Below are 25,792 nucleotides of genomic sequence, written 5' to 3'. Positions count from 1 at the left end.
GGGACATGTTCTTCTGAAAGCCACGAAGTAGCAATAGCTCTCACTTCATGAGCCTTGACTTTCAGAAGTCTCATGTCGCTGTCTTGGCAGGTAGAATGAGCCTCTTTGATTGTACTTCTTAAAAAGAATGTCAGAGCATTCTTGGACATGGGCAAGTCAGGTCTTCTAACAGAACACCACAGATTGTCCGATGGGCCTCGAACTTCCTTTCGTCCTGTCTAGGTAGAATTTGAGAGCCCTGACAGGGCACAGGACTCTCTCTGACTCTTGCCCAAGAATTTCTGTCATACCCTTTGATTTCAAAACTCTTGGGCCAAGGGTTTGAAGGATTTTCATTCTTTGCAAGGAACATAGGGCTTAGGGAGCATACAGCATTGAGCCCTCTAAAGCCTATGTGCTTGCTGCTGATGGCTTGAACTTCACTAACTCTCTTAGCGTCGCCAGAGCAGTTAGGAAAATAGCCTTCCTTGTCACATTCTTGAGAGATGCAGAAGAAAGAGGCTCAAAATGTATCTGACATTAAAAATTTTAGAACGACATCCAGGTTCCAGGAAGGCGTCCTGGGCTGAGGTACCTTAGACAGTCTCAAAGGATCTCAAGAGATCGTGAAGATCCTTGTTGTCGGCTAAGTCTCAGGCCTCTATGTCTAAAAGACTGCCGACAGCATACTTCTATAGCCTTTAATTGTCGAGACTGCCAGCTTTTCCTTCTCCGAAGATGAAGCAGGAAGTCTGCTATCTGACTGGCACAGAGGTCGTGGTTGAGGAAATCCCCCTTGCTTCTGCACCATTTCCTGAAACTGGCCCACTTAGATTGGTATACCACATTGGAGGAGGGTCTCCTGGCGCTGGCAATAGCCCTTGCCACTGATCTCGAAAAACCCTCGCTCTTGCCAACTTTGCAGATAGTCTGAATGCAGTTAGACTCAGAGCGGGAGGTTTTTGTGTTACCTTTAGAAATGGGGCTGCCTGAGCAGATCTACTCTCAGGGGAAGCGCCCTTGGAAAGTCCACCAGGAAGGCCATGACCTCTGTGAACCATTCTGCTGGCCAAAAGGGGGCGATCAATGTCATTCTCGTCCCTTCCGACGTTGCAAACTTCCTGATTACTTCCCCAGAATCTTGAAGGGAGGAAAGGCGTAGAGATCCATTCCCTTCCAGTCCCAGAGGAGGGCATCTACTGCTACTGCTCCTGGATCTAGTACGGGAGAGCAGTAGAGAGGAAGCCTCTTTGTCCTGGACGTCGCAAAGATATCCACCAAGGGACGTCCCCAAAGCCTCCACAGCTCCTGACACACCTCCTCGTGAAGGGTCCACTCGGTCGGAACAGTTGACGCTTTGCCGACTGAGAAGGTCTGCTCGGATATTCTCCACTCCTGCCACGAACCTTGTGAGGATCGTGATCCCCGAGCATGGGCCCAAAGCAGGATTTCCTTTGCTAGCAATGAACAGGGACCGGGAGCGAGTTCCTCGCTGTTTTTTGAGGTATGCCAGGGCTGTGGTGTTGTCCAAGTTTACTTGTACCACTCGGCCTGAGACTTGGCTCTCGAAGAATTTCAGGGCCAGCAGGATCGCCCTAATTCCTTTGAGATTGATGTGCCAGGACACCTGTTCCCCTCTCCAGGTGCCTGACACTTCCTCTCCCTCCTAGTGTTGCTCCCCCCCATCCCTCCCTGGACGCGCCGGAAAAAACAACACTAGGTCGGGGCTCTGAAGGCGGAGAGAAACCCCTTCTGCCAACTTCGAGGGGTCGAGCCACCACCTCAGGTGATTCTTGACAACGGGAGAGATCTTCAGGGTCTCCTCTAGATCCTCCTTGTCTATCCAGTTTTCCACCAGGAAAAACTGGAGCGGTCTGAGATGTAGTCTTCCCAGGGAAACAAACTTCTCCTGCGAGGAAATGGTCCCCAGCAAACTCATCCTTTCCCTCACCGAGCATGTTTCCTTCCCTAAGAAGTATGAGACTTTTCCTAAGCATTGCTGCTGACGTTCCTGGGATGGAAAAGCTTGAAAAGCCACTGAACCCATCTGAATCCCCAGATACACGATGGACTGCGTCGGGATCAGATGGGACTTTTCTTCGTTCACTAGAAGTCCTAGGGACTTCATCAACTCCAAAGTCGATTTCAGGTCCTCCAGACACTTTGACTGTGAAGAGGCTCGGATGAGCCAATCGTCCAGGTAAAGCGAGATACGAATACCCGCCAAGTGAAGCCATCTCGCCACATTCCTCATGATGATTGTGAAGACCATGGGGGCTGTGCTTAGCCCGAAGCAAAGAGCTCTGAATTGGAACACTCGTCCCCCTAGTACAAACCTCAGGTACTTCCTCGACTGGGGATGTATGGGGACGTGAAAGTAGGCGTCCTGTAGGTCCAGAGAGACCATCCAATCTCCTGGTCTTAATGCTCCTAGAACAGACTGGGACGTCTCCATCGTGAACTTTTCCTTCACCATGAAGCGGTTCAGTCTGCTGACATCTAGGACTGGTCTCCATCCTCCCGACTGTTTCGGAACTAGGAACAGTCGGTTGTAGAAATCCTGGGGAGTCCAGCTCCAGGACTTGCTCCACAGCTCTTTTTCGAGCATTTGCTCCAAAAGGTCAAAAGGATCTGTTGCTTTCTCTTGATGGTAGGAGGGCGACAGATCCCTGGCGGCGATGCACACAGAGGAGGGCGTGTCGAGAAAGAGGATCTTGTATCCTTCTCGATAACTTCGAGGGACCAGGTGTCCGCCCCTCTTTCTCTCCAGGCTCCCGCAAACAAAAGAAGCCTGGCTCCTACAGGTGTCTGGAGGCGCTGCAAATCACTTCTTGCCCCTAGGTTTAGGTGGGGCTCCGCCTTTGGAAAAACCTCTTCCTCGGGAGACGATCTAGAGGAAGAAGCTCCTCCATGAAAGGGCTTCTTCTTGGAGGTCTGATCCGAAGAAGAAGACGTCAAAGGGACTGCCGGGCGTCTTGACGAGTGGGCCAAGAGGTCTTGAGTGGCCTTCTCCTTCAAGCTAGCGGCGAGATCCTTGATTAAAGACTGGGGGAAGAGATGGCTCGACAACGGGGCGAACAGCAATTCTGCCCTCTGTGACGGAGAAACTGACTTTGCAGTAAAGTTACAGTACAAGGCCCTCTTCTTCAAGAGGCCCGTACAAAAGTGGGAAGCCAGTTCCTCTGAGCCATCCCTGACATCCTTGTCCATGCAGTTCAACACGCTGGACAGTTCCCCCAGGCTGATCGAGTTGGGACTTCTAAGCTTGACATCCAAAGCTCCCAAACACCAGTCCAGGAAATTGAAGACCTCCATGGTTCGGAATAGTCCCTTCAAATGGTGATCCGTCTCAACATAGTCCACGACACCTTGGCTGCAGACAGGACGGACCTTCTAGGTGCGTCGACTAAGCTGGCGAAATCTCCCTGGGGAAGAGGAAGGAACTCTTGAGCCGCGATCCTCTCCGGTCTCATACCACATACCTGCCTTGCTGCTAAGCTTGGACGGAGGCAGGGCAAAAGAAGTCTTGCCTTGGGTCTTCCTTTCCTCCATCCAGGTGTTAACCTTCTTGAAGGCCTTCTTCGTAGCCAGAGATGAAGTCATCTTAACAAACCCTGGCGCTCTCCTGCGTCTTGGACGAAGCTAACTGTGAAGGAGGGAGAGAGAGCCGAGGGTTTGAACTTGTCACCAAACAAGTCCTTGAGAAGACTGGCTAACACCTGGTAGTCAGAAGACGAGGAAGCAGGAGGTTGCTCAAGGTCTGCAGGCTCCGACTCGCCAGAGACTTCTTCCTCTTCAATGGGAGAAACCAGAGTCTCCCAAGACCTTGGGAGAACGAAGGCCTTGCGGTCCAACACGCAGAAGGGATCTTCTCTTCCCCGCAGTCTTTGATTGCTCTGAAGCGTCACGTCGAGCAACCAAAGAGGCGTCCTGACGAGCGTCCATCCGGGCGCCCAGCCGAGTGTCCAGCCGAGCGCCCTGCAAAAGCGAGAGAGGAGCGACCTGGCGAGCAGCTACAGAGGCGCGCCCAGGATAGCTGCTTGCGGGCGTCACGCTGCAGACGAACGTCACGATGGCGATCCAGCGAGCGGTGAGTCCTGCGACAGGGAGACGAAGGAGGTGACGGAGACGACGAAAAAGGCGCAGGAGAGGGTGACTTTCTGGACCTCTTAACAGGCAGCCTCGAGTCCTTGCGTCGACAATGCGGCTCTGCTTCCCTCTCAGCAAGGAGAGAAGCCAACTGACACTGCATGTCCAGCAGAATTCTCTTGGAGGGAGAGGTCTCCTTCTCGGGGAAAGAGCTGATCCTGTGAGAAGACGAGGGGCGAGGGGATGCCTTCTTCCTCCTCACGGGAGCTAAAACAGCTCTCTCCCTGGAGCGACTGGGGCGCTCAAAAACGTCCTCCTCTGAAGACGTCCTGGTCCTCTTCTGTGGCGGGAAAGCGTCAAAACACCCAGATGACGGTGAAACAACGCCTTGAGAAAGAGGACGTGAAGCATCCTCCTCTCTGAAGCTTCTCTACAGCGGACAAGAGTCCTTCCGAGAGCTCCACTCCTTGCGTGGGGAGGACGCCTCGGAGGACGAGAAGCAGTCCTTCAGGATACGTGCATGCGCACGATCCTTGGCAGCCTGGGAAGCAACAACAGGTCCTGCCGAAGGGACGCCAGATCGGTGGGAAGCCCCCGTAACCCTCTTGCGGCTTTCGACTTGCCCTCTCCCTGAGTCCTGGGAGTCCGACAGAGGTCCAGGCCTAGAAGCGTTATAGGGCTGATCTGACGCCCCCTCCACAACACTAGGGGGATCACTACACTTCACTGCACTTTGAAGCGATGTCACTTTCGATTCCAGAGCACGGATGGTGTTCATAATCTCCGTCAGGGCCATACCCTCCGCAGACACAACCTCAGGGCCCGAAGGCAAAACCACAGGGATAGGTGATACTATGTCTACAATTGGGTTATCAGGAGAGGAATTAATACCCTGACTCTTACAAGCACTCCTGGAGGAAGACCTCCTGATCCTATCACGCTCCAACTTGCGTACATAGGAATCATAGACCTTCCAGCTTGCATCCGACAAAGTCTCACACTCCTTGCAGCGATCATTAATCAAGCAAACATGCCCCCTACACCTCATGCAAACAGAGTGAGGATCTACCGAAGCCTTCAGTAGCCTCACCTTACACTTATTCACACAACATACTCTAAAGCTAGCAGAACTAGAGCCAGACATCATCCAAAGAGTAATCAAAAGCAAATCCAAAAACAGTCCACAAAAGCGTATGCCAATCCACAATCCAAAGTCAAAAACCAAAAGTCAAAGAGAATACTTAAGTGGAAAATAACGAGTTTATGAAATCCAAAGACGGAGGTACTGAAAACAGATGTTGACAGTACCGGCGACAGAGAAAAATCTGAATAGAAGATGGGAATGGTTTCGATACCCGCCTCCCAGCGGCGGGAATGGGTACTAACCACCTGGCCACACTGCGTGTGCCATGAAGTTTTGAAATTCTGTCGGATTCGGAGAATACAGCTATATATATATCTGACAGGTAAGTCTCATGAACAAATTTTGAAATTGTGGGTCATGCTAGTTTGTTTTGGTTAAGGTGACATGCCCCGCCAACTTTCTGGGGAAAAATAGGTACAACATAGCAAAGAGCTTCAATTTGTTTATGCCCTTATGACCAAGCGAGGAGAGGCGGGCTGGCTGCAATCACGTAATTATTATAAAAGTGGCATTTTTATATACATAACTTACCCAGTAATTACATAGCTGATTCCCACATTGAATGGAGGTGTGAAGGCTGGACATATCTACCCCAAAACATTATTAATAGTCATGAGGTGAGGTGATAAAGCCTTGAGGTCCTACTACTACAGTGGGTGCTTTGCAGCGATGGACTAAATTCCAATGGCTAGCAAAGGATGCAAGATGCCCCTGCCCACGGCACAGTACCACAAAAATTAGCCAGAACAAATATAGTCACCACAACCACCAAAACAAAACTAAAAACACCAATACCCAACCATTAAAAACCAAAGGACTGGAGGGTACTCCAAGTACATAGTACTCCCAGGCTCCCCAAAAACTCAAACACCCTAAGCAAGGCGAAGAGACTAAAGAAAGGACGTTGCTTTCTACGTTTCCTACCCCAACACCACGCCACCCGCGTACATCGGACCCAAGGTACTGCACTGATCATAAGTCAGTTTCCATATCCCTTAAATAATGAGACGTAAATACTGACTTGCACTTCCAAAACATCGATTGTACAATAGACGCAAGGGATAAACTGCACTTAAACGCCAAAGACGTTGTGATAGCTCTTATCTCATGGGCCTTTACCTTACATGAGGTGAGAGTCTTTGCTAACCATGGAATAAGCTTCTGAAATCAAGTCCCTGAGAAAGAATGCCAGGGCATTCTTAGACAGAGGCCAAAAGGGATATTTCACAGAACACAGACCACCAAAGATTTCTTGAAGTACCATGAATACCCTTCGTTCTGTTAAGATAAAGCTTAAGGGCCCTTACCGGACAGAGTTCTCCCTTCTTTGGGACAGGCCTACCATCTCAGTCAAGCTCTTAATTGTAAAAGAACGAGGCCATGGATTCAATGGTGATTTTTTCTTGGCTAAAAATCCTAGGGAAAAGGAACAAACTGCACTCCCCTGGGAAAATCCGACATTTTTGTCCAAAGCACGGATCTCACCGACCTTTTGGCAGTGGCCAAGACGACCAGAAAAAATGTCTTTCTGGTAAGATCCCTTGGAGATAGACTGCACGGGCTCAAAACGTGAACTGGCTGGCCACTTAAGCACAATGTCTAAATTCCAGGACAGCAAAGGCTTTTCTTTAAGCTCTGTGGTATCAAAAGACTTAATAAGATCGGACAAATCTAGGCTAGAAGATAAGTCTGTTCCTCTGTGGCAGAAAACCGAGCTAAGCATTGCTCTGTAGCCCTTAGGTAGAGGTGGAGAGACCTTTAGTCAAGCATATGAACAGGAGAAAATTGGCTATTTCTGTTCCAGAGGTACTAGAAGAGGACACATTATTTCGTTTGCACAAAGACCTGAAAACAGACCACTTAGCCTGGCAGACTTTATCTGATGACTGCCTTCTGCACTTAGCAATAGCATCTGCAGCTGCTCTTGAAAACCCCTTCTTTCGGAGCAGTTGCTTAACAGTTTGAATCCTGTTAGGGCCAGAGAAGACAGCTTTTGGCGAAACCATTGGAAGTGTGGTTGCCTGAGAAGTTGTTGCTTCTGCGGAAGCAGTCTCGGGAAGTCAGCAAGAAGTTCTAGCAGATCCGGAAACCACTCCTTTGCTGGCTAGAGGGGGCTATCAAAATCATAAACAGGTTTTGATGAGACCAGAATTTGTTGAGAACTTGTCTCACCAAACTGAACAGGGGAAAGGCATACAGATCTTTGCCCGACCAGTCCTGCAACATTGCATCAGTCGCCCATGCTAAGGGAGGGATCTGGCGCTGGTGAGCAGAAGAGAGGAAGTCGATGATTCCTGGAGGACGCAAATAGATCTATCATGGGTTTCCCTCAGAGCTTCCGCAGGTCCTGACAAACCAATGGGTCTAATGTCCATTCCATGCGAAGGACCTGTTTCTGACGGCTCAATTCATCTGCCAGAACACTGAGTTTTCCTTCGATAAAGCGTGTTACCACTTGCGTGTTCTGGTTTAACCTTCGCTGTTTCATACAAGGAGAAAGAGTGTCCCCCCTGGTTTCTTGATGTACGGCAGTGCAGTCGTGCTGCCTGAATGCACTGCTAAGGTCTTTCTGAGCACTTCTGAGGCGAAGCACTGCAAGCAATATAGCCTGTAATCGCTTCACACTGATGTGCCAGTCTTGCTATTCCTGGGACCAGGTACCAGACACAATAAGCTGAAGTCCCATTACTAGGTCCCATTGGTTCTTAGCTACTAAAATAAATCTTCCAAGGGCCAACCCTATTGATGTTAATCAGCTCAGTGGTCTGTTAAACTAAGATATACTTTTGACACTTCTTTTGCCCCTAAAAGAGCTCCCCAACCTAGATCTGAACCATCTGATAAGAACTCTAGGCTGGGGCTCAGAGGGAGAAGAGATTTCCCTTCTGTTAGCCTCTTCCTGGAACTCCACCAACAAAGATCCTCTCTGCTTTCCATAGTTATCGGGAACACACACGAGTCTGGGAGCTTCCTCCTGCTCCAGCTGGCTCTTACGAAGAACTGAAGAGATCTCAACTGTAGCCTCTCCAGAGAAACAAACTGTTCCATGGACGACAGGGTACCCAGAGGGCTCTCATCTATCGATTGGCCGAGCAAGAATCCAGTTCCAAAAACTCGCTTACTGTCTGAAGACACTTTTCTATTCTCTTCGGGACTGGGAAAACCCGAAAATCCCGAGAGTTGATCATCATTCCTAAATAAGGAATCTCCTGAGGAGGAGTCAGGAGAGACTTGTCTTGATTGATGAGGAGACCAAGCCCTGGGCCAGGAGAAGGATTCTGCGAATGTCCTCCATACACTGAACTTTTGAACGGGAATGCAGTAACCAGTCATCGGGGTATAGAGAGATCTTTATCCTCATCAGATAAAACCACTTTGCGAGGGGAGCCAATACCCTAGTAAACACTTGAGGGGCCGACAAGAGGCCGAAACACAGGGCCCGAAACTGGAACACCTTGCCCTGAAACACAAACCTGAGGTACTTTCTCGAAGCAGGATGAACTGGAATATGAAAAGTACACGTCCTGCATGTCGATGGACGCCATCCATTCTCCCTGGCAAATGGATGCTAGAACTGACTGGTTTGTTTCCATCTTGAAGGCTGTCTTTTGACAAAGACATTCAGTGCACTTACGTCCAAAACAGACCTCCAGCCCCCCGACGACTTGGGTACTACAAACAGACAGTTGTAGAATCCTGGAGAATGAATGTCCTCTATTACCTCTATAGCCTCTTTCTGAACAAAAGACTTGACCTCTAGCAAGAGAGCAGCAAATCTCTCTGAGGCTGGAGAGAAAGCCGTCAATGTGACAGGCTTGTGGACTAGAGGAGGTTTGTCCACAAAGGGGATAGCGTAGCCCTCCTTCAGGACAGACGCTATCCAGGATTCTGCTCCTTTTTGTTCCCACCATTCCCAAAAGAGGAGCCTTGCTCTAACTTGAGTACAGAGGACTATATCCTCACTTCTTGGTGGAAGAAGTGAAAGATCTAGAGGACCTCTTGATGGAACACTGTGGGAAACGGGTACTTGCTCTCGTCCTAGAGTATGGTCTACATTGCGAGCTCTGAAAGGGAGTAGTCTGCAAAGGAGTCGAAGATCTGGGTGGAAGAGCAGAAGACTCCTTAGGGCGTCTCGCAGATTGGGAGAGCAGGTCCTGAGTGCTCTTTTTCTGAAGGTCAGAGGCAATGTCTAAACTGTAGCCTGAGGAAAAGATGAGTCTTGTCCAAGGGGGAGAAGAGAAGAGCCAACCTCTGAGACGGAGTGATCCCTTTTGATGTAAAAGACCACCACAGTTCTCTTTTCTTAAGAACACCCATGGCATAAAGACCAACCAACTCATGTGCACTGTCACGAATGCCCCTGCCAATACAGAAAAGCACCCTAAAAGGTCGGAAGAGGAATCTTGAAGCAAACTAGAGCAGTCTCTAATCTTGCAAGGTAAAGTGCCCACCACCCAGTCTAAGAAGTTCATTACCTCAAACTCTTTAAAAATATTCTTTAGAAGATGGGCAAGTTCCGAAGCCGAAAACATAATTTTGGCCAAAGTGAAATCTGACCTCCTGGCCGAGTCTAAAAGACTGGAGAAGTCTCCTTGAGAGGAAGCAGAGACTCCCAGGGAAGGAGCTTTTCCCCTAGCATAGAATCTATAACTCGACCTAGAGAGTTTAGAGGGCAGAAAACAAAAAACTGCTTTACCTTGCTCTTTCTTCTCTGCAAGCCACCCTTCTACTTTGCTCAGTACCTTCTTCGCTGAGGAGAGAACCAGCTTAGGTAACTTCAAAGAACCAGCTGAGTGCACTACCATAAAAAAAAAATCGAAAAGCTTGGAAAGGTGGCTAACAGGAACCTCAATAAAGCAGAGTATGCAGACAAATGAACATCCTGATCCGTTACGACCTCTTCTTTAGAAGAGACAGGAGAAAGAGACAAGTCTGCTGGCATCTGAGATGCTGGAGGTGCCTTCTGAAGCAAATTTGAAATGTTGTCTAGCTTGCTCTGGATTGGATTAACCGAAGGAGGAACACGGCGCCAACAGGCGCTCAGGAAGCACTGAAGGAGTGGGAGCCAAAGACGAAACTTGATGGCGAACGGGTGACAATGGGTGCTCATCTGCAACTAGGAGCTTGGGGGCTTTGATGCTAGCTGCTGGCTGCTCGGGCGCTAAATGGAGCACTGCGAGTGCTGGGCACACAACTCCTGATGAAGAGGTTCCCTTGTTTAATGAAAAACGTCTATGTGCCACAAGGTGTCTCGGCGCCAGACTATGACCATCATCTGATACTGAAGAGAATTGCTCCGGGCTGCCCCAGTGACTGCAAGAGGGGCGTGCTGAATCCTTGCTCTTCTTACAAGCACAGGAGAAGAGATCGCGAAATCCACTGCACGCTTTTGCATGGGGCGTGATTTGTCCACAAAGCGCCGTGAACACCTAGGACTAAAATCCTCAGAGCTGGAGGACATACAATGAATGTTCACTTGAAGGCCTTTCCAATGGCTTTTGGACGCAGTCTGGGATTCATCAACAGACTGCACTGAGGGGGCAACTGCTCGGGGGCAGACCCCATCAACCTGCCTTAGGCTACCAGTTTGACTCCTGCTGGGGAGTATGCCAGGGACCTTGTTGGCCTAGGAGAATCGGTGGGCCGAACAGCCACCTCCTCCACTACCACTGGGTGCTACACTTCTATCAATCTACACTTTCACTGATGACGTTAATTTAGCGATCGATCACACAATTAATTCAAATCGTGTATCGATTTTCGACTCCAGGCTGACCATGGTGTTGGGATCGGAAACATTAGAGCCGGGTAAAGGAGAGGTTTACACAGGTAGAGGAGATGGAATGGGATCAGAAGAAATTACAGGGCAATTTCATCCGACTTAGTGGATGAATCCTGACTGGCTAAGGTTTTATTAGTTTCCCAAGCAACAGCTTTTCTCTTTCTATCTCTAGCCAGTTTCTTAAGATGCAAATCTAAAGTCTTCTACTTTTTAAAATCCATTCACTACATCCCTCACACCTCAAATCAACTGAACGCGTTTGTCCCCTACATTGAATACAAATAGTGAGAGTCATAAGATTCCTTAGTAAGTCTCGTATTGCAGGCTGTGCTACAACACCTAATACTGGAACTACTAGTGTCAGACATCATGGGAAAACAGAAGACAAGTTAAAAAAAAACGGGCAGAAAGTTGTAAACTGATGATCAAGACTTGCCTAACACCAATTAAATTGTGCCGAAAGCTACGAATATAAATACTTCACCAATTGTAGATGAGAACTGACAACCAGCAAAGTATAAATTTCAAAATTCAAGCTGCTGCCAACCACAGCCAGCAGAAACAAATTGAAGCTCTTTGCTGTTGTACCTATTCTTCCCCCGAAAGTGGGCGGGCCATGTCGCCAAAACCAAAACAAACTAGCATGGCCCACAATTTTAAAATTTTAAGCTGCCGGTTAAAAGAAACTAATAGCTATGTTACTGGGAAGTTACTTATATAAAAATGGTAAAGCATTAGAACCAGATGGAATTCCTGCAGAGGTGTGGAAGAGTCTGGGAGAAGAAAGAATACACATGCTGTGGGACCTAGCAAAGAAAATATACAGTCAGGAAAAGATACCAAAAGAATGGAGAGAGAGCTTTATTGTGCCTATCTATAACGAGAAGGGTGACATCCAGGATTGTGCAAACTACAGAGGAATAAAATTAATGTCTCACACCATGAAAATCTGGGAAAGAATAATAGATCAAAGAATTAGAGAAGAAACATTTGTAGGTGAAGAACAGTTTGGTTTCATGCCAGGAAGGGTAACGACAGATGAAGTGTTTGCCCTCCGACAGATGATGGAAAAACACTGGGAAAAGCAGAAAGGACTGCGCATAGTATTCCTAGATATGAAAAAGACATACAATAGAGTCCACGCCATGAGGTTTGGAGGTGCAAGTGAGTAAAGGGAACACTGGAGAAGTATGTGAGGTTGGCCCAAGATATGTATGAAGGGGCAAAAATGCAGGTTAGAAGCAGTGTTGGGTTAGCTAAATGGATACCAATAACAGTTGGTTTACATCAGGGATCTGCTTCAAGTCCATATCTTTTTGACCTGATAATGGATGTGCTATCTCAAGGAATAACAGATCAATCACCCTGGTGCATGTTGTTTGCTGATGACATCATGTGCAGCACCAACAGCTGGGTAGCGGAGTCAAAACCAAAGCAATGGAGGAAGGTACTGGAAGACAAGAGGTTTAAAGATCAGTAGGAAGAAGACTGAATACCTAAGTTTTAATGAAGATCAAACCTCTGAGATTAGTATGGGAGGGACAAGGTTGAACCGAGTAGAAAAATTCAAGTATCTTGGTTCAACAGTGGCTGATGATGGAAATTTGGAAGTAGAAATAACACACAGAGTGCAGGCTGGATGGAAAAATTGGAGAACTATGTCAGGTGTCTTATAAGACCGCAGAATCAATATAAAGGTTAAAGGAAGAGTATACAAGACAGTAGTGATACCAGCTTTGATGTACGAAGCAGAAATGTGGCTGGTAAAGAGTGAAAGAGAAGAAACTGGATGCAGTAGAGATGAAAATGACCAGGTGGATGTGTGGAGTAACAAAAATGGACAGGATAAAAAATGAACGAATATGAACTACTAAAGTCGTAGAACTATCAAAGTAGGCCCAGAGAAGAAGACTGCAGTGGTGTGGCCATGTGATGAGAAGGGATGAGACATGTAGGGAGGAGAGTGATGCAGATGGAGGTGCCTGGTGGGAGAGCAAGAGGAAACCACAGCGAAGGTGGATGGATGTAGTTAGAGGAGATCTGATAAACAATTGCCAGAGGATGATGTGTTTGACCGAGCCAGGTGGAGGAAAGCTATCAAAAACATCGACCCCACATAGAAGTGGGAAAAGATGCAGAGAAAGAAGATATACTTACCAAGTAATTACATAGCTAACGTTTCTACTCGTGTGGCAGCCTTTTTGAAAATTCGCGATAAACACGAGAAACACCCTGGCCAATAAGCTCTCTTTGTTTGTGCCCTTATGTCCATAAAACGGGAGGAGGGCAGACTCCTATTCTGTAATTATTTGGTAAGTAAATATGAAACTTAATTTTATTATGAAAATATCATTTTCATATAAATAACTTACCAAGTAATTACATAGCTAAATCCAACAAAGGAGGAGGTGGGCAACCTGGGCATATTCTACTCCAAAACATTAAAGCATGGTAATGACTTTAAAATAGAAAATTTGGCCAACATCGATACAATGCTTGTTGTTTCCTTACCTGGTAAGAGAGCTACTGCAGGTGAATACTGCCTCTGGTTGGTGCTCATCTTAACCTGTAGTGGTGTGGCGGTTGAGCCGTAGGTTGCCTCTACTTCAGTGGGAGCTTTGCAGCAGGGCATAGGCCTGATGGCTAGCAAAGCATACAAAAGTGCCCTTGCCCTGGGCGCAGTACCAAATTAAAAACCAGACAATGCTGTCACCTACTCTGAAAATACCACAACCCATCCACTAAGACTGGTGGGTACTCAAGTACACTGTACCCCCAGGCTCCCCAAAAAACTCGAAACCCTACACCATGGTGAATGGATAGTAGGAGAAAAGAGTGCTTCCTATGGATCCTCACCCAATACCATGCCAATGGCTGTCTGGCGATACCTGGGATTGTGCAACAGGCTTGACTGAGGGGGGGCAACTACCCGTGGGCAAACCCTACTGGCCTCCCTTGGACTTGCGTTATGTCTTCTCCCAGGTTCAGGGGAGAAGAACAGTGACCATCGTCTAAGAGAACTGGCAGGACGAGTAGCCACCTCCTCCACTTGCACAATGCTGTCACTCACCAATTTTTCGGTGAACACTTTGTCCATCACTAATTTCGGTGATGCTCCTATTTCTGCCACTTTGTTCACTACAAGAATAATCTTCTGATCAACCTAGATTTTAAACTGGCAATGGTATTTGGGTTGGATGCAAGGGTGGATGAATAGTATGGGGGCAGGTATCAGAAGGAAAAGCAGGACTAGCTTGTAAACTAGGTTTAGGAGTGGTTTCTGAGCTAAGTGATAATTTCTTGGCTCTAGAAGCCGCTTTCCTCTTCATATCCCTTTCTAATTTATCCAAATGAGATCTAAGCACTTTCCACTGTTTCTCATCCCAATTAGAACATTTATTACGTTTGCTCCCTGCTATATTCTTGCCCTCTATGTTTACTGCAAATCGAATGCAGATCGTAACAACATTTTGTCAACCTAGTTTACAACCCTCACTGCAATAGCGAAGACTTAAAGAGCTAGAATCTGACATGACTCTATAAAACTAGGAACCTGATCCAAAAAGCTAATACGCTGACAAAAGCTTAGAAAACAACCAAAATAAACTAATAATGCTTCACCAAAATCCAGCAAATACAATTGAAAACCATGAAAAAAGCTGCTGCAACAAGCACCGATGCGTACATCAGAGCCGGCAGAAACAAAGTGAGCTTATTGGCCAGGTTGTTTCTCGTGTTCCTTGATAGTGGGGGGGCTTGTCACCTACACAAAACAAAAGAATAGCTACTGCGAAGTTTTAAAAAGGCTGCGTGCAAGTAGAAACGTTAGCTATGTTAAGTTATTTAAAAGTTATTTTGTGTTTTTCTTACTTGTCACCTTAAATATATCCCCATAAGGCTATCCAAAACCTCCTTTCTCCAACTTTATTTATCATATACCTTCTGTTATCTTTTATGGATAAACCTTGACAATCAGCACTGTGAGTCTAGAAGCTCAACTTCATAGCCTAGTTAAACATATATAAAGACTATAAACAAAAAAGAGGTAACATACCTAGCTTCTGGTACACCATCTACAATGCTCTTGACTTTAAGACTTGTAAAAATCTCGTGGTCATTAGGATCTACATCAGGCTCTACAAACAGGATAGATTCAGCACTTTCTCCAATTTCCACCAAACTTGTGCCATCGTTGATATTCAATTCATATATGGTTGCAAATCCTTCAAGAGAAAAACACATCACAAATTTGATCCTAATTCTGAATTTACTAGGCGTCAAAAATAAACTGGAAAAAAATCCAGAATTTACTTTAAAGATATATTCATAATAGTAACGAACATTCTGCAATGAAATGATATTTCTATAATAAAATAAAGTTATATATATACTTACCCAGTAATTGCATAGCTATTAGTTTCTTTTAACCAGCAGCTTAGAATTTTGAAATTGTGGGTCACGCTAATTTGTTTTGGTTATGGCAAAGTGCCCAGCCACTTTCGAGTGTAAAAAGAGGTACAACATAGCAAAGAGCTTCAATTTGTTTATGCCCTTATGTCCAAGTGAGGGGAGGTGGTGGGCTCTGATCATGTAATTACAGTACTGGGTAAGTATATATAAAACTTTATTATAAAAATGTCATTTTTATATATGTAACTTAACCAGTAATTACATAGCTGATTCCCACATTGAATGGAGGTGGGAATGTTGGACATATCTACCCCACAACATTATTAATAGTAATGAGTTTGAGAATAGAAATTTGCTAACGATGAATCAATGTTGTTGAACCTTACCTGATAAGAGAGCTGCTACAGGTTAATACTGCCTCTGGTTGGTGCTCATCTTATCCGGTAGAGGTGAGGCAGTAAAGCCTTGAGGGCCTACTACCACAGTGGGTGCTTTGTAGCGATGGACTAATTTCCGAGGGCTAGCAAAGTACAACAAGATGCCCCTGCCCAGGGCGCAGTCCCACACAAAATAACCAGAGCAAATAGTCACTACAACCACCAAAAACCAAATTAAAAACACCAATACCCAACCATAAAACCAAAAGACTGGAGGGTACTCCAAGTACATAGCACTCCCAAGCTCCCAAAAAAACTTGACACTAATCAAGGTAAAGAGATTAAAGAAAGGACATTGCTTTCTACATTTCCTCCCCCAATGCCACGCCACCCGCTTAAAACGGACCCAAGGTGCTGCACTCATCATAAGTAGTCTCAATATCCCTTAAGTAATGCGACGCAAATGCCAACTTGCACTTCCAAAACGTCGCTTGCACAATTGAAGTGAGGGATAAATTGAGCCTAAATGCCAAATATGTAGCGACCATCTTACCTCATGGGGTTTTACCTTGCAAGAAGAGAGGGAGTATTCGCTCACCATGGAATGTGCTTCTGAAATCAAGCTCCCAGAAAAAATGTCACGGCATTCCTAGACAAGGGTCGAGAGGGATATTTCACAGAACACCAAAGGTTCTTTGAAGTACCACGAATGTCCTTCGTTCTGTGAAGATAAAACTTCAGGGCCCTTACTGGACAGAGAGTTCTTTCTTCTTCAGACGGCCCTACTATCTCGGACAAGCTCTTAATTGTAAAGGAACATGGCCATGGATTCGATGGTGATTCGTTCTTAGCTAAAAAAAGTCTAAGGAGAAGGAGCAAACTGCATTCCCCTGAGAAAATCCTATATTTCTGTCCAAAGCATGGATTTCACTGGATCTTTTGGCAGTGGCCAAAGCAACCAGAAAAAGTTTTCCCAGTTAGATCCCTTAAAGAGATAGACTGCATGGGCTCAAAACGTGAACTGGACAGCCACTTAAGTACCACGTATAAGTTCCAGGACAGCAAAGGTTTTTCTTTAAGCTTTGCGGTATCAAAGGACTTAATAAGGTCGGACAAATCCTGATTAGACGATAAGTCCATTCCTTTATGGCGGAAAACTGAGCTAAGCATTGCTCTGTTGCCTTTAATGATAAGAGTAGAAAGTCCCCCCTTTTTGTTTTGACATTCATGTATGTAAACATATTGTACTCATAGTTAGAAGAAAAATTATAATTGTATAATTATGTAAATACTGTGAAATAACTGTAAAACTGCATTAATGTATTTTTCTAATAAAAGAAAAAAAAAGTGGAATGTAGGAACTAAAGAAAGTGCTATTCTGCAACAGAGGTATCAAAAGGGGACACGTTATTTCGTCTGCGCCAGGACCTGAAGATGAACCATTTAGCCTGATAGACATTATCTGATGACTGTCTTCTACACTTCGCAATTGCGTCTGCAGCGGCTCTCAAAAAGCCCTTCTTTCGGAGCAGTCGCCGAACAGTTTGAATCCCGTTAGGGCCAGAGAAGTTGTTGCTTCTGTGGCAGCAGTCTCGGGAAATCTGAAAGAAGTTCTAGTAGATCCAGGAACCAGTCTTTTGCTGGCCAGAAGGGGGCTCCCCGATGACTTGGGCACTACAAAGAGATGGTTGTAGAATCCCGGAGAATGAATGTCCTCTACTAACTCTATAGCCTCTTTCTGAACAAGGGACTTTACCTCTAGCAAGACAGCAGTAAATCTCTCTGAGCCTGGAGAATAAGCTGTCAATTCAACAGGCTTGCAGATTAGAGGAGGTTTGTTCAAAAAGGGAATAGTGTAGCCCTTCTTCAGGACAGACACTATCAAGGATGCCGCTCCCTTTTGTTCCCACCATTCCCAAAAGCGGAGGAGCTGCGCTCCTACCTGAGTACAGAGGACTATGGCTTCATTTCTTGGAGTAAGACTTGGAGGAGGACTTCTTGATGGAACGCTGTGGGAAACGGGTATATGTTCTTGCTCTAGTCTGGGATCTAGAATGGGAGCTCTGAAAGGGAGAAGGTTGCAGCGGAGATAAAGATCTGGGAGGAAGAGTTAAAGAATCCTTGGGGCGTCTTGCAGATTGGGAGAGCAGATCCTGAGTGTTCTTTTTCTGCGGGTCAGGGGCGATGTCCAATACTATAGCCTGTGGAAAAAAGATGCGTCTTGTCCAAGGGGGAGAATAGGAGGGTCGATCTCTGAGACAGAGTGACGCCTTTCGAAGTAAAAGAACACCAAAGCTCTCTTTTCTTAAGTACACTCATGGCGTACAGACAAGCTAACTCCTGCATACTATCGCGAACGCCCCTGCCAATACAGGAAAGTACTCCTAAGAGATCCGAAGAGATTTCTTGAGGTAACAAGGAGCACTCTCTAAGCTTGCACGCCAGAGCGCCCACCACCCAGTCTGCAAAGCTCATCACTTCGAACACCTTAAAAATATTCTTGAGAAGGTGCAAAAGTTCCGAGGCTGAAAACATAATTTTGGCTGAGGAGAAAGCTGATCTCCTAGCAGAGTTGATAAGGGTGGAGAAGTCTCCCTGAGAGGAGGCAGAGACTCCCAAGGAAGGAGCTTCTCCGGTCGCATAAAACCTGTAGCTCGATCTGGACAACTTGGAAGGTGGGAAACAAAAAACTGCTTTACCTTGTTCCTCTTCTAAGAAAACCATCCTTCTACTTCATCCAGTGCCTTCTTTGCTGAAGAGGAAAGAACCAATTTCAGTAATTTCGAAGACCCGACTGAGGGGGCTTCCATAAAGGAAGTCAAAGCAGGAACGGAGGGAGTAGCTGGCGAAAAGAAGCTTGGAAATGACACTAGCAGGAACCTCAACAATGCAGAGACAGGAGAAAGCGATAAGTCAGCTGTTGTCTGAGCTGTAGGAGGAGCCTTCTGAAGTACACTGAGAATACTATCCAGTTTGCTCTGAATCGAGTCAACTGAAGGAGGAACAATGTCTGAGACGACACTACTAAGAAGAAGTGGAGGAGCGGGGACCAATGGGCGCTGTAGAGACGGGAGCCAGTGACAAAACCTGTTGGCGAATGGGCGCTCAACCGCAAACGGGAGCTTGGACGCTTCAATGCTAGTTGCTGGCCGCTAGGGCGCTGATTGTTGAGATGAAGGTACTGGGTGCACAACTCCTGATGAAGTAGTTCCTATATTCGATGAAGAATGTCTCCGCGCCACAAGGCGCTTTGGAGCCAATTTACGACCGTAGTCAGAAGAAGCAGAAGAGAATTGTTCTGGGCTATTTCAATGACTACACGATGGGCATGCTGAATCCTTGCCCTTCTTACAAGGAACAGGGGGAGTTATCTCAAAATCCACTGCACATCATTTCAGCGGGCGTGACTTGTCTGGGACTAAAATCTTCGGAGCTGGAGGACATACAATGAGCACTCACTTGAAGGCCTTTCCAACGGCCTTTGGTTGCAGTCTGGGATTCATCAACAGACTGAACTGAAGGGGTAACTGCTTGGGGGCAGACCCCACCAACCTCCCTAGGCTGCCAGTTTGACTCCTCCCAGGTGCTGGGGAGTATGTCAGGGACCTTGGACTAGGAGAATCGGCAGGCCGAACAGCCACCTCCTCCACTACCACTACACTTACACTGGGCGCTCTGACTCACTCTTATCCATTAGCACTTTCATCGATGATGCTAATTTAGTGATCGATTACACTATTAACTCGAAGCGAGTGTCGATTTTCGACTCCAGACTGATGATGGTGTTGGGATCGGAAACGTGAGAGCCAGGTAAAGGAGAGGGTTGCATAGGTGGAGGAGATGGAATGGGATCGTAAGAAATTACAGGTGCAATTGCATCCAACTTAGCAGATGAATCCTGACGAGCTAAAGCTTTACTAGATTCCCTAGCACTAGCTTTCCTCTTCCTATCTCTAGCTAGTTTCTTAAGATGTGAATCTAAAGTCTTCCACTTCTGTAAATCCCAGTCGCTACACTCCTCACAACGTAAATCCACTGAACATGTTTGTCCCCTACATTGAACACAAACAGTGTGAGAGTCATAAGATTCTTTAGTCAGTCTAGTATTGCAGCCTTTGCTACAATACCTAATACTAGAACTACTTGAGTCAGATATCCTGGAAAATTCTAAGACAAGTCCAAAAAAACAGGCAAAAAGTCATAAACAAATGATCAAAACTTGCCTAACACTATCTTAATTATGCCGAAAGGCTACGAAAATGAAGATATAAAATTTCAAAATTCAAGCTGCTGCCAACCACAGTCCTTCAACCACAGCCGGCAGCAACAAATTGAATCTCTCTGCTATGTTGTACCTCTTTTTACACCCGAAAGTGGGTGGGACACGTCGCCATAACCAAAACAAATTAGCGACCTGCAATTTCAAAATTTTAAGCTGCCGGTTAAAAGAAACTAATAGCTATGTAATTACTGGGTAAGTTACTTATATAAAAATATGCTTTTATACATCTAGTCAGAAACTGCCCATCTGGCATTGCTCAACTTTCAGGGAGAAGCATTCCTTGGGCAAGACTATTTTAAGCTTTGTAATTATAACCACTTTAATTATAAGCTCTGAATTTTGCACAATTTGCTTCGCATAGTTCAATCCCTTCTCACTGGTATTCCTTATCCCCACATGATGTACACAACTAGTTACTACTACCACATATACTTCTAGTTCAATCCCTTGTTGGCCATCCTCATCCAGTGATGAAGGGGATGCTCTCTATCACCAATCACATATCACTAGCTTTGCTTCATTTTGCTGATCCCTCTGAATGGGAGTCCTACTGATACAAGCCATGCTTGGTCTAGTTCACTCCTTGTTGGTCATCTAAATCGGTGTTACCATCAAAGGAGGACGACTGACATGGAAGAATTGAACTAAATGAAGCATAGTTATGGCAGTCCTTCTCATTCAATGATGGTGTGGACTATGAATCACCCACATCATTACATACTATGGTGTACAGGGAAGAAGTGCACAAACATGGTTTGTTGCAGTTGTGGGTGCAAAGTTTATAGGTACACCATTATGTATATAGGGACTTTAGTGTTATGCATACATTATAAAGTAACAGCTCTCATTAACGACCTTCTCTACACAGCAGGACTGAGGACAGTGTTTGACATGTAACCTTGTGTATAGTAAAACTAATCTGAATGAGATAAGGGGCAATACCCATAAAGCATGTGTATTAGTGAGGGAGGTAACAAGGTCTGTGTTGTGCTATGTACTGATCTAAGTCTTGTAACATCTGTTTTTCAAGCATCCTTTGTAAATGCTATTCATCTTGTATATTCAGAGTGGTTTTACTACTAAGGAAGTTGCTTGCATACAACTTTATTGTACAGAACAATTTTACCTTGTACTGTATATCCTTCAAGGTTACTGCATACACAAGCATTTTTTCATCTTGTGAACCTAACTGTACTTTGCCAAAATAATATTATTTATCTACTGCCAAATGTAACTAATGCTCTTACTCAAACATTCCAAACTGTGTTCCAGCATTTAAAAGTTTAGCGACAGCAAGTCCTGTGTCAGCAAAAGCATTGTTTTCAGCTTAACTTGTAAACTCTCCTTGACAATAGACTTCAAACAAAAATGAAACCCTGTCACCACAAATCCAGAGTTATTTCTTGAGATTGACTGCTGTATATAGATCTACATTATATGGATATATATGACCAATATCTTAAAGAATATTCAGTTGTACAAGTACTGAGACCTTCTCAAGAAAGACCGCATGATAACCTCTATAAATTTAATTACAATATTAAACTTTCCTATTAGTGGCTGAACCAATGAATAGAATACAAGGCCTTACCAGGGAATGACACGATGCGTAGGATACAACCTCGAGACTCCTTGTTTTTAAGGATAAGTAGGACTTGTGCAGTTTCTTCATCACCTTCTAGGAAAACAACATCAAGAACAGAATGTTCACATTCGATTTCATCTTGCAACACTATGCTAGTTACACCACAGAGCACAACAAGCTTCCCTTCAACATCCAGTGTCAAAACATACCTGAAAATCATGTATAATGACAGTGTACAAAAGTAAGTGGATTTTTGCACCTTCTGAAATGGTAAAAAGACTATACATACAAAACAGTAAACAAAATTAAAGACTTATGAAATACCAAATCTCACAATTAGACATCTTGCAATCTATCATACAAAGGCTTTAAAAACAATCAGTTACATGTCAAATGAGTTAAGTAGAAGCACTGAAAATAATTTCTGGATAATCACTATTTTTATTCATAAATAATCACCAAATCATTGTTATTTTCAGGGTTGAACACAAGAGTAATTCTCAATATTTTATGCATAAAGTAAAGGTAAGAGTAGAGCAATCAAACTTAACTAAGCATCTCAAAAGCAAAATCAGTCAATCTTGTGAGACAATCTTTACAATTTTGGAGTCACTAATTTCTAAGTTTAAAATGCTACAACATAAAAGGAAATTGATTCCAAATCATTAAAATATCTCTGAGAGTCCCAAAAAATATAATGGGACTTCATTGGTTACCTTGCTTACTCAGACGACATTTCTTTTCTTAAAAAAAAAAAAAAAAAAAAAAAAAAAACTTTTGCAAATAATTTGTAATTATGGAGGAGGCACATAAATTGTGAGAGTTACCAGAAAATTAACGTCTCAATTTCTTTAATTCTAACCTGCCATCAAATATTGGAATAACCCTGGTAATATCAATATCTTGCTTAAATTTCTTGAGAAATGGGGTGGAGGGATCATGAAGGCTTGAAGACATCCACTGTATCACTTCCTTTCCTGTGCTTCCCCACACCCAAGTTGCATCCTCACGCCTACGTCTAAACAGGCAGCTTCCAGCAGACAGCTATTTCAAAGAGAAAATTAAATTATAAAAATGCGGAATTTATATACAATCAATAAGGAACATAATATATCATGCAAATTCATGACTCATATCTAATAATACTGTACTTATTTATTTCCCACTTATGCTGTACTTTCCTTTCTATTTTATTCTGAAAAATCAGCACATTAATTGAGCTCTACTGTGCACACCTACTAAAATCAGCACATAAACTGTGCTGTACACACCTACTAAAATCTAACTCAAATTCCCATGCAAATGGGATATTTCCAGTATGTTGCAGATAATGTCCATTCTGATACCATCCCTTCATTTTAGAAAATGGGGTTACTAAAGGGAGCATGCTAAGTGGGAAATATTAATTAAAATATAGAGTAGGCTAACAAACAACCTACATTTACAGTAACTCACCTGGATGGTCCACAGGAATTGTGCCTACATAAATTATAAAAACTGGAGCAAGGTACAGATAATGAAATGGTGGTAGTATTAGTGAGTTACACTAAAATTTCTGGGTCTATAATTTTTATAAACACCTCAACTGAGCTTGCACACACACAACATGTAATGCCCAAAATCCCTTAATTTTCTTTTAGCCAAACAGATTTGAGTTCTAATAGATCAGCTTTCCTGTTACTGCAAAAGAAACCATCCTAGGCAGCAGTCTGCGATCAGGACCCTGTAGAAGGGTTTGCTTCAAGTGTGCTTTGTACAACATAATGTAGACCATGGAAGGTTCACTGCAGCAACCCCTTGGCTGCAGTTGCACTGGTTTCTGCCATGCACTCTTCATCAATTACCTTGGACTTTCTCACTTTCCTGACAAACATTTTTACCTTGTTTCATTTACAATTATCTCTCAAGAACAAATCTTCATGTGGATCCCTTTGAGAGTCCAGCAACCTGACTCAATGGTCTCATTAAAATGTTTGTTGTAATCTATAATAACAATACTTCACGCCTAGATACTGTCAGTCTTGAAGGTTTTGGCTTTAATTCATAATGTACTAAAGCATACATTCCATAAAAAAAAGAAAATTAAAAGGAATAAAGAATTAAAGTACAAAATAGCCTAAACATCAGAACTGTGAAGATGGAAGAAAGCAAAGAAAAATTTAAAAGAATTACCAAGGCAGACAATTAGTGAAATGAAGAGACAAACTAGGCAACCCAAAATTGTAAACATTTTATTACACATATTACAAATCCAAGCATACACACACACACACACACACAAGAAAAGGACACGGTAAAAAAAATATGATATTGAATACATATGGGCCAAACAGCAGTTTAAGGCCTCTAACAAGATCACAATCACCTTCACTGAAGCTTCTCAATACTCTCCAAACAAATCTGTAAGACTGAATGAAATAAATCAACCTAAACCTCAATCTGATTTTTAACTACTTGGAGTGCAGCAAGACACTTCCTGATTAGAGAGTTTATTGATGAAAGAGATTCTATTATAACAAACTGTTTACTACAAAAGTTACTTAATGGTATGCCTTGTGATACAGTAACTTTATCCAGAGAGTGCAGTAAATTATTAAAATCAAATAAAGTGTCTGAATATCCCAATTTCAACTAACAATAAATGGCAGTTTTAAAAATTTTTATACATCCTAGGTCTAAGTTAACTTACATTATTGCAGTATTCATTTTTACAAAGCATAACCTGAGTAAGTTATAATTTTCTGAGCTAATATTTTAGACCAGTCCTAAATGAAATGAGAATTTAAGCTCAGGTATGGTATAAAAGCCCCATTTATTTTCCATATTCCCATAAGTAATATCTATATACTGTATGAGCATTTGGTTCTCTCTAACTTGCATTTGACAAAACGTTACACTGAAAAAATCTATCATTCAACTACTGTATACTTAACTACCATATTTAACTGGATATAACAAGAGTAAAAAAAATAGTTCTGAAATTGTTCTTACCTGGGTACCACTAAGATTTATATTATCAACTGATACTGCCATTTGATCTGCAACAGCCTTAAGGTGTTCTTTTTCTTCCAACCTCAAACCTTCACTTAACCCTTCAGGGTCTATGTTTTTTATCCTGCATAATACACAGTATGAAAAAAAATTATAATTAGCTTTCATTTTTAACAATGAGAGATGAAGTACAATTATTACTTGTACGGAAGTATTTAAGAACTTCAAGGCATGTTTCATTTTGCACATTAACCCTTTTGCTTATTGATGACTAATATAAACGTTGTCCAAATTTAAGTCCTTCACTTACTGATGTCATACGCAAACATAGAAAAAGAAAAAAAAAAAATGCAAACCAGCAAACAAGATGAGGTTCATTTTTAGCGAGTATTCCTGATATTTTTTATACATATGCAACATGAATGTTCATCAATTTTGAATAGTTTTATGTTTTTATTCTATAATTACTGAGAGAGAGAGAGAGAGAGAGAGAGAGAGAGAGATGAACGAACACTCAACTGGATGTCATTTATTTTCCGGAAAACGTGATGTTTACTTTGTCATTCATTTTTTTATATATTCCTTGGTGTAATTACAACTTTTGCATTGCAAAACCTACGTAATTTACCCGTGTATATTATTTTGGCCAAATTATTTTTGGGGGAAAAGTACAAAATGTTCACGTATCTCATAATTTCTACTCATTATTTCACCTACATTCAGTTATTTTAGGTGAATTTTTAGGCAGTTGTATAGATCAATCATTCAGCTGCAAAATTAAACAAAACTGAGCAGTCTACTTAGAAAACTTTCCTAGTTATGCTTTTGTGAACAAAAAAAGGTAATAACATATTTTGCTTGTATCGTGTGGGTGACTAGCACTTTTCTTGTGGAAAACGTGACTCTACTTTGTCATTCTTTTCTTCATATTTTCCTTGCTATTATTACAGCTTTTTGCACTATAGTAACTAGGTAATTTACCCGAGTATGCTTTGGACAAAATATGAAGACTATCGCAATTAGTTTTTTTTTTTGGTAAACTTTTTTTGGAGAAAAGTACAAAATTTTCTTGTATCTCAATTTCTACTCATTATTTCAACTACATAATAGTTACTTTGGGGGGAGTTTTTATGCCACTGTATAGAATAAGTAA

The 25,792-nt window shown here is 43.6% G+C and overlaps 1 protein-coding gene across 1 annotated transcript in view; it reads right to left on the bottom strand.

Annotated features, from left to right (window-relative positions):
* The window catches only part of rod (rough deal), a 128,259-nt gene that overhangs the window by 84,113 nt on the left and 18,354 nt on the right, over nucleotides 1-25,792 (bottom strand). Inside the window, exons 5-9 of the mRNA XM_067087413.1 lie at nucleotides 24,640-24,763; nucleotides 22,511-22,692; nucleotides 21,655-21,857; nucleotides 15,049-15,217; nucleotides 5,468-5,493 (exon numbers count right to left, since the gene is read on the bottom strand). Of these exons, the coding sequence (XP_066943514.1) occupies nucleotides 5,468-5,493; nucleotides 15,049-15,217; nucleotides 21,655-21,857; nucleotides 22,511-22,692; nucleotides 24,640-24,763 (704 nt within the window). The remainder of the gene's footprint in view (nucleotides 1-5,467; nucleotides 5,494-15,048; nucleotides 15,218-21,654; nucleotides 21,858-22,510; nucleotides 22,693-24,639; nucleotides 24,764-25,792) is intronic.

This window comes from Macrobrachium rosenbergii, chromosome 43, assembly GCF_040412425.1.
Source record: "Macrobrachium rosenbergii isolate ZJJX-2024 chromosome 43, ASM4041242v1, whole genome shotgun sequence".
In the NCBI taxonomy this organism is placed as follows: domain Eukaryota; kingdom Metazoa; phylum Arthropoda; class Malacostraca; order Decapoda; family Palaemonidae; genus Macrobrachium; species Macrobrachium rosenbergii.
Note: the sequence above shows the minus strand (reverse complement) of the source record. Positions and strands in the feature narration are given on the sequence as shown.